Genomic DNA, 13,455 nt, shown 5'->3' on the forward strand with positions numbered 1-13,455 from the left:
TAATAGCATGCTAGTACTCATTCCTGTATCAGATCCAGGACCTAAAAATGAATCTCAGTCTTTTGGGGATAACATTTTAGTTTTTAAGATGGATGAGAGTATCAGTTGTTCACAGATTCTGCTTCCAAAATTCAAGCCAAATCCAAAGTTACTGTTAGTTTTACCTAAATATATATCTGAATACATTTGAATTTTTGTTTTGTTTGTTTGTTTGTTTCAGTTATTTGTATATTCAAATGTGTTGAGCAGTTTTAGTAGTAAAGAAGTAAAATGATCCCAGAGGCGTATGTAAACACAAAAAGACTTCTCTGCAGGCAGGAAGGGGAGTGCTGTGGCTGTCTGGTTCCTTCTGAACAAAGAAAGTGTGAGTTCCCCTCTGGCAAAACATTTTTTTAGATTCAAAATATGAAGAGTCATTAATTAGAGTCAATGATATTATGTGTATTACACAGAAGTGATCTAAACGGACCATAACTGATTCTTGTTTCTAGTGTATTTTTCCTGGTTTTGATCCAAGAGCTTACAGTTTATGATCTGTTTTCATCTACAGTGGCATATAGATAGGCTTTGTGTATGCTCAGAGATGAATGAAATAAATCCAGTCATTCCACAGAATAGCCTGGAGTTATGAGAGACTTCAATCTGTAATAATGATAAAAAGAAAATCACATCAAATAACAGTTACTACAGAAAAGTAATATCCTCCTGGTGTCCACAATGCTCTGATTGCAAAAGCTACAAAGAGAATTACACATACAAATTAGAATACCGCATCACAACTTCCTGGCTTGTAAAATGACATCAATTCCCCTTCCACAAAGGGACTTTTTACCGAATTTATTTTAGCACTGAAAATATGGAGCAGTTTGCTGATGTCTGGAATAATAAGTAATTAAAACTCTTATTTTTTTGTTGATTCTCAGTTATTTTGAGAAATCTTTAGGTGGTTGAGGTTTTTTGGCCTTTTTTTTTTTAATTGGGTTGTTTCTTGCAAAATTGCCATTTGTTTTTCTACTTATCTTTCTGAAAAACATTTGAGATTCACCTTGATACAGACAAAGGGTCTGAGGATATTGGAGCTTCCTATTTCTTCTCTTCATTGGTAGTGTGTTCTTGTTATGGCCTTTGTGAGTATTTAAGGATTTAAATTCCTTTTACCTTTCAGAGTACTAAATATAATGTTGCAGTCATTAAAGAAATTTATTTTTACTCTTAATTCCTGAGGAAGTAAGTCTGCAGTTGCCCATATTCTGTCTGTCCTTCAACCTGTCGTGTTCTGTACTCAAGTAACTTTAATTCCTGAACCTTTACCATCAGCTCTGAAACAGAAATAGAAATCCAAAAGATTGCTACATTCCTTTATGAAAGACAGGAGCTTTCATGATAGAGATCCCAACTTAGTGATCTCACTAAGATGAATATAGGAAAAGGCCAGTTGTTACACTGTGTACCAGCCACTGGTGGACCAGGCACCACTTGATCACTAATTTTAGGTCAGCTATAACAATCTTTGGCCTGTTTGAGGAGTTGGAAGTATTATATAAGGAGGGAAATAAACAGGCAAAAGGATACAAATCCATAGGAATCCAGACTTCCATTAATTTTGTCTACTCCCCAAACTGCTTGGTTTTGAAACAGTGCTTGCCATATGGGCAAACTGTCTCCTGTTTTCAATTCTGTCATCCTTCTGGTGAGCTATCACATAGCTATGGATACTGCTGACACTGAAATGTATTAAAATGTTGGAACTCTTGACTTTGGACCTCCGTACGTAGGGAAATGTGAAAGAGAAAAAGTCAACATCGTATGACTGGCCAGAGCTCCATGGGCAGGAGTGTTGCATGGAATAGCTGGAGAACCTTCCAAACACATGTACCTAAAATAATGGTATTTAGCATAGTACATGGTAACCATGTGACTGACTAATTTGCATGGTGGCTACGCATTTCCTTTTTAAATGGTGCTTTTCAGTTTCTACCCAGTGTTGTTCTTCCTAGCTGAATTTTGTCTGAGTCTAAAACTGTACAGGTTCCAAAGAAGTGTAGAGTTGTTCCCTAGCTTGGCTAGTCACACCACAAACCATCAAATGAAAGAGCAAATGAGGAGAGAGACGATTCAGCTTTGCAGACCTAAAGAATTTGCACTTTTGACAGTGACAGAAGGTTTCTTTTTTCTCCCATTAACTTCCATGAGGACATTATAAATCATAGCCTTTCTTGCCCACCCCTCAGCTTCCATTTCCTCAGCTTTTTTATCCAGAAGAGAAGTGGGATCTAACTGTTAAAAAAAGGTATTAATTGTTTGTGTTGGGGGTTTTTGGTAAAAATTCTGTTCATGCAAGAATTGCAGGAAGGATCTGTACAATATCTAAGAAGAAAGAAATGCAACAAAATAACTCATAAACTGGAGGCTTTCCACGTGGGGGAACTCTGTTGAGAACTCTGATATTTATATTCAGTATTTGAACAGCGGTTACTAAAATATTTAACTAATTTAACAAATTATTTATGCTTCAGTTCAGAATCAGCAGCCTATATTGTAAGTTTTTATTTTTATATAGCATAGTACTTCCTTGTATACATATACCTTTGTACATAGCTTTCATCAGTTGAACTTCTATATAATACACTACATTTTTCTGAGCAACTCAGTGAACTTTAGTGCTCTCTTGAGAAATTAGTCATAGCTACGTAACTTTGTCTTCATTTGCTTTTAAATACAGTCTATTTTGATAGTTAAGTACTAGACATCAGATTATTTTATATTCACTGATGCTGAAAAATACATGTGCTTGAATGTAAAAATACAATTTAGAAAATGCCCCATTGCCTGGAAATGCATACAGTTTTCTATACATCAAAAGAGATGGAAGAGAGATCAGGCATGGTAATGTTCCTTAAGTGATTAGAGGTACCAGCTGGTACTTGGAGTATCTAGAGATACTTCCTGGTGGTATCTTGGTGTTCCTTGCATTAATTTTTGACTCATGTGGATCACCTTCTGTAGACATTGTATTTATTCATTGATTAAGCAGAAACCTCACCACAGTATACGCTTAATGGATATATCTAAAGGGATGCAGATGGACTTGCCTCTCCGCTGACTGTACTGGGAGATTAGAACTTCTGCTGTGTGACTCAGTGTTTCCATATGGTGAATTGAGTGGGAGCTTACTAGAGTTTATGCATATTGTGTGGTGGTTTTTTTTTTTTATACAGTGTCTGTTTGTAAAGGGGATGAACTAGGTTCATGCTACACTGTCTTTGAGGTCATCCTGCTCTTTTTCTGCTGTTGAGTTACCGTTGTTAGTTACACCCTTTTCCACAGCTCAGGCTTGTCCTCCTTGGCAGAAGCCCTAACCATGTTGCATAGTCTGTTCAGGTACTCCTTAATTCCCTTACAGAGGTTCTTGGCTACAGTTTTATCTGCACAGTTGATCAGAGCTCTCACAGCAAGATGCAGAGTTTCTTACCAGAAGATCCACCACATCTTCTCTTATTATCCAGTATTCACCTGGGGGGAAGGGAGGAAGGGGTGGGGAGAAAAAAAATAGAGGAAAAGAGAAAGAGCTGCAGAGTCCTAGCCTAGAGAAACAAGGTAGAAGGCTGGACTGAGTCAGGATTTCATTCCAAATGCTTTGGTACAGGTAGGATTCACAGCATGGGGTCTTCTTGGAGCACGTGCCTGAAGAGGAGGAACTTTTTGTACGATTGCATACTGATTAGAGTGCTTGCTTAGGAAGGGGGAAGCTCACTTAATTTTTTTGGACTGAGGAAAACTTTGAACCTGTTCCTTCTGGTAAAATGCCTATGAGACCTTAGAGCAAACCTGGGATGGAGCTCGTCTCCAGCTCATATGTTGAAACTGGACCACGGTTCAGAAGCAAATGCAAGATGTAGGAGAAGAGAGACACTTAGCAAGAAGTATATACATTGTTTATTTTGTTTAGCAATGTTAATTGCATTTCCCGTTGAACAGTCTATTGACAATCTGTATTTCACTCAATAGCTCTTCAGTGGCAAGTACAGAAATATTCACTCAAGCCAGACTACCTATGGGCAAAAAACCTGTTTGTCTGAGTTAGAAACCCATACATCCATTTATTGGAAATTTTTTTCTAAGCTTATACCCTTGTGACACATTTCTGAATGAACTTTAGGCTAGCCAAAAGAACTAATGATGTTTCGAACACAGTTTCTATCTACATATTCACTTACACACTTAAGTGTTACATCTACACTGAGTATGGCAATGGCTGAGATATCTGAGTTGTCTTTGAACAGCCTAATTCAGGTACTGGAAGCCAGCACAGAGCTTCATGTGGGCTGAATTACCCCATTGAGAATCTGAAAAGCCTGGTTAATTAGCTTCCTTGCCTGTCAGTCACTTGTTTCCATCTATTTTCTCACTTCAGCTAGTTCAGTCATAAAACTGTAATCTGTTTTTCTATGGCTGTGAAGATGATACTCATAATTTACTCCTCCATCTACCCATCACAGTATTTTATTTTTTTTTTGACTGGTTATATGCCTAAAGTTTTAAATAGTCTGTAACTTTATGAAGCTGGACAATACATTTAGAAGTTTGTGTGTGGCTTTTCAACAATGAGCTCTGCATAGAGATTATGACAGCACACTGTTGATTTCAGTTCAGTTCAGTGTTCATTTTGTTACTAAACCTTCCCACTGCCTATCTCAGAATTTTCTATGTCCAGCAATCTTTATTTTCAGGCATTTGTTCTCATTTCATAATTTCATTTAAAAAACCAGCCAGTTGGAACACCCTATCCCTGCACTGTAATCTGTCACACAAGATCCGTGTCTGCTGAGAGTATGTGACGATGCTGACATCAAAGTAGAATGAAGCAGTTGTGATTTACAAAGAAATAGAAAAGTATTTTGAGTTCAGATTTTTTTCTGTACACCATCATCTCTTATGGTTTTTTAAATTATCGGCTGTTGTGAAATGTTTCATTTAAACTATTTCTTATCCCTCTACTTCATAACAGAGGTTCTTTGGAGAAAGTGAAATATTTAGATTTTTCTCCTTGTTTTTACATTTATGTATTTTAGAAAATTTTAAGAACTCGGATGTTGCTTTTAGAAACATCATAATGCCATGATCTTAAAGTTTTAGGAAAAGAAAGAGAAGTTTTATCAAATTGAAAACATTGATCCTTTTTGTGGCAAGGGTATATAGTTCCCACTTTTAGCTTTGTGGAACCATGAGAGGTGAGATGTCAGACATGTCACAGATGGAGGAACAGGTATTGCCTGTAACGATGTTATAATTTGTGAGGAAAATAAAAGCATTTCTTTAAAACTTTAATTTTAAAGTGTGCATTTATAAAAGGAGCTTTAAAACTCCTTGTATTTTTTTGTGAATAAAATGTGTTCCTCAAGGAGATGGATTTCTGTTGATAACACAATTTATCTCTTTTCTCCGAACCAATGTAGCATACTATTAGACTTTTTTTCTGACATCTCTGGCTCTTTCACTACTAGCAATTCACAGAAGATTGCCTGGTACATAGGTACACCAAAACCAACCAGTGAATGATCACTGGGGAAATCTATCATAAACCTTATGATTAGATTAACTATGGAGAATTAATGAAATTTTAGCCTCCTTTCTGCCTCCTTCCCTTCCAGACCATGAGTAATAGGACATCATGTAGTACTTGTAACCCAGGCTATATGATACACTAGGGCCTTACAGATAGAGACCTGCTCTACAGATTGTAGCTGTATCTCAGCTTCAGTTCCCTTTTAATATTACCTTTTTTTATTGAATTAGGAATTGGTTTCATTACTCTACTGTGTTTCTTCTGCTCCGAGTGAGCTAGGATGGGTAAATGTGTCTCTCTTTTTGCAGCAATAAACTGGGGACAGTTGAAAGTACTCTCATCACCACACAGTATTCTGTTCTTTTTGAAGTTCAAGCACAGGAAAGGCCAGCCTCTCTCCTCTCTTTACTCTCTGAAATGTCCCAGACAATTACTAAATAAAACTGGATTCTTTAAATGAACTTACTTATCATGTTCATGTGTTGTTGTGTACACTGAGCATCTGATGCTGTAAGTTTGACCCTAAATAGATTAAGTTTTGTGTTTTAGGCAAATGCATTTTTTTTAGGTAGTAGTGAAAAGTATATTCTAGTAGAGAGATGTCAGATCTTGCTACTTAAACATAGCTTACCGTCACCAAGGTTAGTATCTAGAGGTCACTGACAGATAGCAGTGGGTCAGGCTGAAGTAAAATGCAGGGCAGGCTGTTGATGTAGGTGAAACTTTTCACCCCTTAATCATATGGCACTGCAAAAGAAAATTTCTTGCCAAAAGAGCATGGCAATAACATGACTTCTGATGTTGCTATTAGGAGCCATAGCTATTGTTTTACATCAGTAGATCATGATCCCACCTAATTAATACTCAGCAGTGGATGTAGAACATGAGCTGAATTTCAGAAAATGTATACCTCATTGAGTAGGCAAACATCTTGTTCATTATCATTCTTATTTAATCCTAAATTAAAATAGTATTATTGCTTGGGATTTTGCCACCAATTGTGAAGGCTTTTTGAAAAGTGAACCTTTGCTAAAAATCAAACAAAAGCAAAATACATAACTGCAGCAACTACAGCTATCTTTCATTGCAGGTTAGGATTATGTTGCGTTAATTTATTCATATAAATTCCCTGACACTTTTTTTTTTAACCCCCTAGATATTGGCAAATGTAATCATTTTTATCTGCGGAAACTTGGCAGGAGCATACCACAAGCACCTCATGGAACTTGCGCTGCAGCAGACGTATCAGGACACGTGCAACTGCATCAAATCCCGTATCAAGTTAGAATTTGAGAAGAGGCAACAGGTAAAGTCACACCTGTGTCTGGGTCTGTTTTGCTGTTTTCACACTATCCCCCCATTCATCACTATATAATCCAGTTTGCTAATGCAAGAACACTTAATGAATTACTTAAAGTTACTTAACGAAATATGCAAGGTCTTTTGAACAAGGTTGTGCACAATTTCCATCTGAATATAAGAAGGTATTGTAATTATTTATGTTGTCATATACATGTTTTCTTTCATTTGTTCTATGAAAATATTTTATGATAAAGTTTAAAATGCTATATAGATTCTGTTTGCACACCATCTCTTTTGTTGTCCTCATTGAATGCGCTGTGAGAGGTACATGTGCACTTTGGGAATCTTCAGTTCTCCATGCACAAGACCGATACTGCAAAATCACTGTGAGAAGATATTACTGCAGTGTTTGGAAAATATTTGAAACTACAATACTGATGAATCATGTGATACAGTTCTAGGGGTCAGGTATGTTAAGAGGAGCTAGGGGAATTGCATAATGAGACTACCTGTCATTTATTGTAGCAGCTGAATAAAAGGCTTCTCTGATTGCTTTATATAGTTCTTTTTCTCTTTGCAAGTTCTGTACAGTGCCTATCATCCTGACAGATAGGTGCTTCATTTAAGGGAATTTGAAATACAAATTAGTTCATCAAGTAGTAAAGAAGATATGTGTATTTTGCTTTGAAGGTCACCGGACTAAAACTTCTATGAACTGTTATGGGTCAGAGAATAGAGCCTTCACTGACATGTTTCTGTTGTCACAAAAAGTGCAGATGTACACCTTGTATGTCCCAGCTGACCTTAACTGTCATGTCTGTCTCACAAATACCTGTCACCATTTTAAATGAAGGTTTTCAAGATCCATCACCAATACTTTTTCTTGCAGAAAAAGCAAATGGAGGGTCCATACCAGGACCAACAGGTCCTGTGTGTCCAGAGGGCTAGCCTTACTCTGCTGGGCACTTGGTTTGCATGCTGGCCAAAGTTGCTGCAAAACTTCTAAGGTAGTCTTAAGGAGAACATTTTACAGTAAAGGCAGGCTTTGATGAGTAGATGCAAAATCTGCATAAGGTACTGTTGCAGGAAAGGTTGTGTAAGAGCAGTCATGTACAAGTTTCCACCTCTGCCTCCATGAGCTGTGTGCAGTGAATCAGTAGGCTTTATAACTGGTAGTACACAATGCACATTTTACTATCTGTTGAGAAAACGGGCAAGAGTATCTCCAAATTAGTTCCAGTGAGACAGCTTGTGAGTGCAGAACAACCAATGCCAGGTATCTGGGAGCAGCACCACGCCAGATTGGGCAGTCTCCAGTGATGTAGGGCTGATGTGATGGCTTCTAGGCTCATGGTGGCTTTGTAGAAGATGGTTAACACTGTTCCCTGTGCTTAGGCCTCAGATGCCAGAAGGATGTATGCAGACCATAATCAAACAGCATAATTCATGGCAGGCATCAAGGTCTCCCTTATCCAGCAGAGACCTGAGCTCTTAGCTTGCTGAGCACAGTTGTAAGGGCCCAGGTTTCTGCTATCGGTTCCTACAGGCATTGGAAATCCATTGGAGTATCTGCAAGAAGTAGGAGGGTGTGTTACTGGACACTGTCAGTAGGTGAGCTCAAAGGGGTAAGGATGCTGCTTGTAGAAGGCAGTAGTTAGACATATTGCTAGCTGGTGGTTTCTGTAAATGTGTATTATTTGCTAAACACTACAAATTTCTATGGAAAGACATAAGTAAGTAGTTTTGATTTCCTGGCATTTCTGAAGGTCTTGCAGAAACGGTTGAGAACCTGACAATGGAGAGAAGCAAAAATACCTGAAATTCTGTGCCAGGTGCTTCCTCTTTGTGGTTTGTAGCAGTTGTGTTTCTAATACACTGGAGCCCAGCAAGATGGAAAGCAGAAACAGCTATCTTTCATTGATAAATTGTGGTGGTGTTATAGAATAATGAAGGATATTGTATGTATTTTGTTATATATATATAAAAGTATGCGTTGTCATATTTGTGAACTGGTAGAAATAAATATATCAAATTAGTTAAGACATCTACAGAGCTCTAAGTAGTGTATTGCAGGTCTGCGTTAATAACAGGTGCATCAATGTCTCATTAAACAGAAGTAAGTGAACTGTTCTATGAATGCTAATGATCTTTTTGACCTCCGATGAACCATTAGCTCATCTGATCTTCTTATATAGATTTCTTTAGCCTTTATCCTCTCAACCCCATAATATGTCCTTTATCTCATGCCAGTTTTTCCAACCAAAAAGGCAAGGAGGTGCACCTCCTTATTATCACACTTATGAATGCTAGATATTTAAATGTGAAAAGGTAAATGAAGATTAATTTGCTAAGTTGTTGTGGTTTTTTTTCCCAGGGTTAACATACTTCTTTGTTTGCAAACTTTAGTTCAGAAGTGGATGTACTTTAGTCTGTCTTTTAATACTGCTTGTTTTGCCAAGAAGATACGGAAGATCATCCACATTGTTAGTATTCAGGGAGCAAGTCAATTATATTGCTGACTATTTTTAGAGGATTGGGATACATTGAAAGAGTAGGAGCAGGTGCATTTTAAAAAGCGTCGAGTTTGATCAAGGCCTTTATTAGTCTCCGAAAGGTTGTAGCATGACCCTTCATTCTACATCTCTTTAATGAGAAAAATCTAATTTACTGGAGTGAGAACTAACACAAGCTACTTTTATACCGCTGCAGAGCATAGGATGTGCTTCTAAATGCTTAGGGCTACAGATCAAATTTGCCGATTTTTCCAGATCATGGACATCATGTCTTTTATAATTGTTTTTGAAAGATGTGCAATTTACGTTCCAAATCATCCCATGGATTTCCTTTTGTTTTGCTGGAGAGTAGGCTCATACAAACGTAGCCAGCTGTTGTTTTTCAGCTGGGTTTTTTTGTGTGTCTTTGAAGAGCCTTTTTTGAGAACACCAATTTGGTCGTATCAATAGATAAGTATATTGAATTACCACTCAAGAGTTACGCCAAAGAACTCAAGAGAAACGCCAAATTCATGGTTTCCGAGCGAGACCAGCATACACCAGTGTCTGGTGAAATAGGGTTGTGCGTTTATACACCGAAGTACAAGTCAGGCATATTGTACCCCCACAGCCCCCTGCGTGCTTCCCTCGGGGCGCAGCAAAGGCTGGCGGCTCCCGAGGGGCGGGAAGCCATGGCTGAGGACACCTCCCAGCAGCACAGGACCCTCATCACCCAGGGCCCCATCCCGCAGCACGGGCCGAGCCGGGCAAACCCGCTTGCTGGCGGCCAGGGTGGAGCAAAGGACACCAGCCAGGTCTGCAGTGACGGGGCAGGTCTGAGGTCCACCCACAGCTCAGGGTCAGGTCCAGCAATTGCTAGGCAGGTCTGGGGAAGCCGGGAGGTCTGCCTGTCCAGGGGCCAGGATCAACAGGCTCCGGAGCTAGCTCCTACGGCACAGCGCCGTGGGGAGGCTGAGGTGCCGTGGGGCTCCTGGGCCCTGGGCAGAGGCTGAGGGTGGAGGCTGGGTGAGGTTGGTCAGGGCCCGTGAGGCCAGTCAGTGCCCCCAGGGCCTTTACAGCTTCATGTGGTTTATGGCATAGGGGTCATGCTTAGGCTTGGCTTGCGTTTGCACTATAGAGCGTGTGTTTGCCGGCAGGTGAAGATGCATAGATGTTCAGGCGTGTTGCAAACCACACCTTCACGAACTGTGGTTTCGTAGGGCTGTGTTTGATGACGCTGGACGCTCTGGGCTTTATTTCCATTAATGTGCTTTGTTGTGAGAGTCACTTTTAAACTCCTGGCAGTATTTTCAGTGGCCACTTCGGTGTTTCTCACATGGCTTTTCTGTCTTCTCAGTGTATGTAAAAGTGAAACGTGAAACTATGCTGACCTCTGCTAATTACAGCCTTATTTCAAGATACATATTTAAAATAGCCTCTTATAATGTTACTTGTCTCACTGATATGGCCTGGCTGACAGTTTGTAGGGGTGATGACTCACTAACACTGAGTGCAAGATCTTAACGTTGACAAGCAGTTAGCATAATTGCTCTTCTCCCTCACTCCTGGTGCTTTGCATCATGAGACATAGGAATATAAACTGAGAAATTCTTACAACATCTCAGGGAGGTGTTTGTAAGGTGTTGGTGTTCAGTGGGTTCTCTAAAACACTGTCTTTGCAAAGCAGGCAGTATAATGATGGTTTTAGAAACAACACTTGGGTAGCAGATGAAAATGAATGAGGTTTCAAGTCATCGAGTGGGATTTTAATTTTTTCACCGAAACATGGTGAAGCAATACCATTCATTACAGGAACTGAAATATTTCAAAATTGTTTTTAAATTAATCTAAAACAGAGAAGCCTCATACATTCCTGAGATTTGAGGCTGTTAGTAAAGAACAGAAACATTTGAAATATATTATTTGGAACTAATATATAAAATGTGGATTCCTGTAAATTCAATTAATGCATTTTAAAATATAAGCTATTAATATTTTCATGAACATAGAATAGTTTTTCTAGGAGCTTCCTCATTTTCCTTTTTTTTTCCCGCATAGCTTCAAGGCTAGTAAGCAGGAAAAACAAAAACTAGTTTTGGTCTTTTAAATTTTAGAAGCCATTAGAATCCAGGCATGTTCATACACATATACATGGGTGAGGTGCCAATCCTTTCTATTAACCTACATGTCATTACTAGAATTAAAATTGGTAGTCTTTCTGCTGTGCATTTTAGTCTTCCTTTGGCCCCACCAGCTCTGATTAAACTCCCTTTATTTCTATTGCTCAGAGAAAGTTGCTTCTCCAGAACTGTTTTGCATGCCTTTTAATGATTTTATGCTCTTCTCTGTTTCCTGTGTTTGGAAGGAATGTCAGCTGTGGAAGACTGCCTTTCTCCAGTCGCATATGTGAACCTTGAGAAATGCTCTAGCCAGAATAGGTCCCGATACCTACCTTACACCCCAACTCTAAGCTATATTGGGTACTGTGATCTTTAAAATGTGAGAGGACTGAGGGAAAATAAGGATATAACTTGACTTTGTTAAATTCCCATTGGTTTATAGGTCACGTCTGGTTTTATGCATGAGTCAGTCAGTCACAGATACCTTTAATAATGGCCTTTACAGCATTGAAGGGAACCCTCAGGCAGCCCAGGGCTGATGCGCTGCAACAACTGGGGCTACATTTTTTTTTTAATTAATTAAAAAAAGGCCTAGTGCTCATAGGGATTATGTGCAGCTGTAATAGTCCACACTGACAACACTCTTTAAAAGCACAATTACAGTAAAGAGGTTTACTCCAGATGAGTAACTCCTCATTTCTGATTTTGCAATGTGAAGACTGCTGGACAAAATCTGTCTTGTGAAGAATGGAATTTTAAATAAATAACAACTCCATTTTCTCTCCATATTTACAAAAAAAAATTTGCACAGGTAGTCTTCCTTCTTTTTAAGATATTCTTCCAGGTTATTTTAAAATACATCCTTGCATGGTCACCATACGTTAAGAATGAACATTTGTTTTCTGGTACCATAGGGAAAAAAATATGTTCAGCTTGTTACAGTAGTTATAAAAATAGAAGATGGAAGTGTTAGTGTGCCTGGGACTGTTATTGTGACATATAAATACTCTGCAAATCTGTCCAAGGATGTCTGGGGGTTTTTTTATTGCTCTAACAAGAGAATTTAAGTGAAATCACAAGCTTTTTTGTTTTTCTTCTTATACTAGCTTTTTATGTTAAATCTTTCTTTTATATGTAATCTTTTGTTGCTCTATTAATATATTCCTTCTATGCCATTTTCCTCATTTTGTCTAAACTGTAGAGCTAATTTTTCTTCCCCATATGCATTTCTAGAGTTCTTGTAAATTAATATATCCATCTGCAATGAGTTTGAGGAACAAACGATATGTCACAACCCAATTTAGAATCAGTAGCATGTGAATAACATATTGCTCTTAGCTGAAGTCCCATTAATTTTTGCATATAAAATGCAATTATGTATTATTGTTGTTGTTAGTGTTTTTGTCCAAGCTCTGTGCAAGGATTCTCAATTATGCCAACAGCCTATCATTAAAAGGCTCTGTAATGCTATAAATAGATGTACTATAACTTACTCACATAAATCATTGTACCGCAGTTTCTTCCTAAATTTTTTCATTCAGTTAAATTTATTATCCAGCCTGTAAAAGACATAAGTACGTTGTTGCATGGCATAGCATACATTAGCATTTAAAAGATATGACTGGCTGAAGGTGAATTGGTTGACAGGTGTCAACAGTGTTGTCGTGGTTTAACCCCAGCCAGCAACTAAGCCCCACGCAGCCGCTCACTCACTCCCTCCCCTCCCAGTGGGATGGGGGAGAGAATCGGAAGGAAAAAGGTAAAACTCGTGGGTTGAGATAAGAACAGTCTTAATGGAACAGAAAGGAAGAAACTAATAATGATGATGATAATAATAATAAAATGACAATAACAATAATAAAAGGATTGGAATATACAAAACACGTGACGCACAGTGCAGTTGCTCACCACTCGCCAACCGATGCCCAGCCAGTACCCAAGCCACGGAGCCACCCAGGCCAGCTCCCCCCAGTTT

At 38.6% G+C, this 13,455-nt stretch overlaps 1 protein-coding gene across 2 annotated transcripts in view; it reads left to right on the plus strand.

The window, feature by feature from the left end:
- The window catches only part of ADCY2 (adenylate cyclase 2), a 194,346-nt gene that overhangs the window by 92,563 nt on the left and 88,328 nt on the right, over positions 1-13,455 (plus strand). For both annotated transcript variants that reach the window (XM_069808829.1, XM_069808830.1), the window contains one exon: positions 6,723-6,872. In XM_069808829.1, the coding sequence (XP_069664930.1) occupies positions 6,723-6,872 (150 nt within the window). The remainder of the gene's footprint in view (positions 1-6,722; positions 6,873-13,455) is intronic.

Source organism: Haliaeetus albicilla, chromosome 21, assembly GCF_947461875.1.
Source record: "Haliaeetus albicilla chromosome 21, bHalAlb1.1, whole genome shotgun sequence".
Lineage (NCBI taxonomy): Eukaryota > Metazoa > Chordata > Aves > Accipitriformes > Accipitridae > Haliaeetus > Haliaeetus albicilla.